A 2,996-nucleotide genomic window follows, 5' to 3' on the forward strand; every position below is an offset into this window, starting at 1 on the left:
AGTTTTAGTTAGTTTAAATTGCAGAGTTGTGTCCCTTGATCATTTAGGCATTAATATTTTTCATTGTCACAGCAGTAATTTTAATTAAATGTAGTATTCACTAGAATCTGACTTAATTATTTCTCAATAAATTTATTTGTCAACGTTAGCACACCCGATGAAATGCTTAGCGGTATTTCATCTGCCGTTATGTTCTGAGTTCAAATTCCGCTGAGTCAACTTTGCCCTTCATCCTTTTGGGGGTCGATAAATTAAGTACCAGTTACATACTGGCGTCAATCTAATTGACTGATCTCCCCCCTCCCCTAAAATTTCGGGCCTTATGCCTAGAGTAGAAAAGAATATATTTATTTGTCTTAAGGCAGTGAGCTGGCTGAATCGTTAGCATACTGGGCAAAACGTTTAGTGACATTTTGTCTGTCTTTACATTCTAAGTTCGAATCCTGAATAGGTCACCTTTGCCTTTCATCCTTTCAGGGTCAATAAGATAAGTACCAACTGATCACTGGGGTCATATAATCAACTTATATAATTTTTGGAGAGGTAGTATATTGACTACATCAACCCAGTGCTTAACTGGTACTTATTTCATCAACCCCCAAAAGAATGAAAGGCCAAGTCTACCTTGGTGAAATTTGAACTCAGAATGTGAAGATGGATGAAATGCCACTAAGCATTTTGCCTGGCACAGTTACAATTCTGCCAGCTCGCCACCCTTAAGTGTATATAGATAATGAAGTGGGCTGTAGGTAGCTAACGAAGTAGTTATATATGGTTATTAAGTAAGGTGTACATAGAGAGTGTATATAGTGAATTAAATACAGTGTATATAGTTAAGGAAATGAGCATATAAATTTAATGAAATGGGGTGTGGAAAGCGAAATTGTGATGGCACCTGTGTCCAGCATCGCCTTCCTGGCACTTGTAAAGACGTTCGAGCGAAATCGTTGCCAGTACCGCTGGACTGGCCTTCGTGCCAGTGGCACGTAAAAGCACCCACTACACTCTTGGAATGGTTGGCGTTAGGAAGGGCATCCAGCTGTAGAAACTCTGCCAAATCAGATTGAAGCCTGGTATAGCCATCTGGTTCACCAGTCCTCAGTCAAATCGTCCAACCCATGCTAGCATGGAAAGCGGACGTTAAACGACGATGATGATGATGATGGGGTGTGTATAATTAACGAAGTATGTTGTCTAATTAATGAAGTGGTGTTTATATATTTAATGAGGTAGGTGTATATAATTAATGGTCTGTTTAGAATTACTGCCTCAATGTGTTTGCTTGTTAATTAATTGATTTGTTAGTTAAGAAAATTAGTTTTTTTTTTTTTTTAATTTCATTTCAGGTTGTCTGTGAATGAAATTGGTGAACTTGTATATAACCATGATACCGACATGACCTTTGACATCAATGAGTTCATCCTAGCATTGAAGTCACAAATGGTGACCTGGCGAAATGTTTACTGGAAACTGTGGGGCTTGGTCAATTATCTCCACTGCACATGGTGCAACGAGATGTTTCCATGTGCTCACTTTGGTCACTGTCCTTATCATCCTGAGGAACCACAATTCCAGACTGCTGCCGGCAGGGATGGTGAAACTGTGTCTTCAAAGCTCGTCTCACCAATTGGACATTACCCTTGCTGCAACCAAACTGTGTGCAGATTTGACCCCGCAAACTTAAATCTGGTTTGTACAGGTATTTGATATCATAGCTAACAAAAGAATTGACGATCATCATCATCGTTTAACGTCCACTTTCCATGCTAGCATGGGTTGGACAATGACGACAATGATGATGATGATGATGATGATGATGGTTTCTGATCTTAACTGATTGGAAGTGTTGCTGCTTCAGTGGCCCATTAGGCTTGGGTGTTGAGAAGTAGTAATACAGCACATAGGTGGTGGTTTCAAATCTCTACCCAGAAATTACAAGAGATCTAGTTAAAGTTTTTGTAATAGGCGCAGGAGTGGCTGTGTGGTAAGTAGCTTGCTTACCAACGATATGGTTCCGGGTTCAGTCCCACTGCGTGGCACCTTGGGCAAGTGTCTTCTACTATAGCCTCGGGCCGACCAAAGCCTTGTGAGTGGATTTGGTAGACAGAAACTGAAAGAAGCCCATCGTATATATGTATATATATATATATGTGTGTGTGTGTGTGTGTGTGTGTGTGTGTGTCTGTGTTTGTCCCCTCCAACATCGCTTGACAACCGATGGTGGTGTGTTTATGTCCCCTTAACTTAGCAGTTCGGCAAAAGAAGACCGATAGAATAAGTATTAGGCTTACAAAGAATAAGTCCTAGGGTCGATTTACTCGACTAAAGGTGGTGCCCCAGCATGGCCACAGTCAAATGACTGAAACAAGTAAAAGAGTAAAATTTGAAATATAAGATGGTAGGATGTCAGTTAAGAGAGATTTAGCTGCTATTTCTAGCAAGTAAAGTGACTACATTAGAAAAACACTTGTTGGATCAGTTAATGTGAAAGAAAATGATACCAGTGAACCCTTTTCTCTTTTTCCACCTATAAATGCAGGGTTGCCAAGCAAGGGACCACATTGTGAAACCCCTGGTAAACAAGGAGAACAGTACCAAGGACACCCCAGAAGAAACATGTAATTTATTCAAAGATTTGATCGCGCATCGGGACATCATTGGTATTCCTTATAACAACACGAATGACTTTTATTTGTAAGTTATATAAAATAATAAGTAAAATTCTCTCTTTCTCTCCCTCCCTCTCTCTCTCTCTGCTTGCGAAGACCTGTTGGGGCAAGTGAAAGCAAAATCGTGAGTGTGTATATATATATATATATATATAAAAACAAATAATAAATGAGTATATGCATATATACGTACAGGTGTGTGCATACCTACGTCTACCTGTATATATAGGTGCATATCTGGGTACAGGACATTGCAAACAAAACGTAGACAAGAAATAATAATAACCAGAGTACAGAAAACACACAGGCCACATAGAGAACATTTTC

At 39.6% G+C, this 2,996-nt stretch overlaps 1 protein-coding gene across 1 annotated transcript in view; it reads left to right on the plus strand.

The window, feature by feature from the left end:
- LOC106877588 (SANT and BTB domain regulator of class switch recombination) overlaps positions 1–2,996 on the plus strand; it is a 24,990-nt gene that overhangs the window by 17,033 nt on the left and 4,961 nt on the right. Inside the window, exons 13-14 of the mRNA XM_052976625.1 lie at positions 1,347–1,689; positions 2,540–2,694. Coding sequence (XP_052832585.1) covers positions 1,347–1,689; positions 2,540–2,694 — 498 coding nt within the window. The remainder of the gene's footprint in view (positions 1–1,346; positions 1,690–2,539; positions 2,695–2,996) is intronic.

The sequence above is a fragment of the Octopus bimaculoides genome, chromosome 25, assembly GCF_001194135.2.
Source record: "Octopus bimaculoides isolate UCB-OBI-ISO-001 chromosome 25, ASM119413v2, whole genome shotgun sequence".
NCBI lineage: Eukaryota > Metazoa > Mollusca > Cephalopoda > Octopoda > Octopodidae > Octopus > Octopus bimaculoides.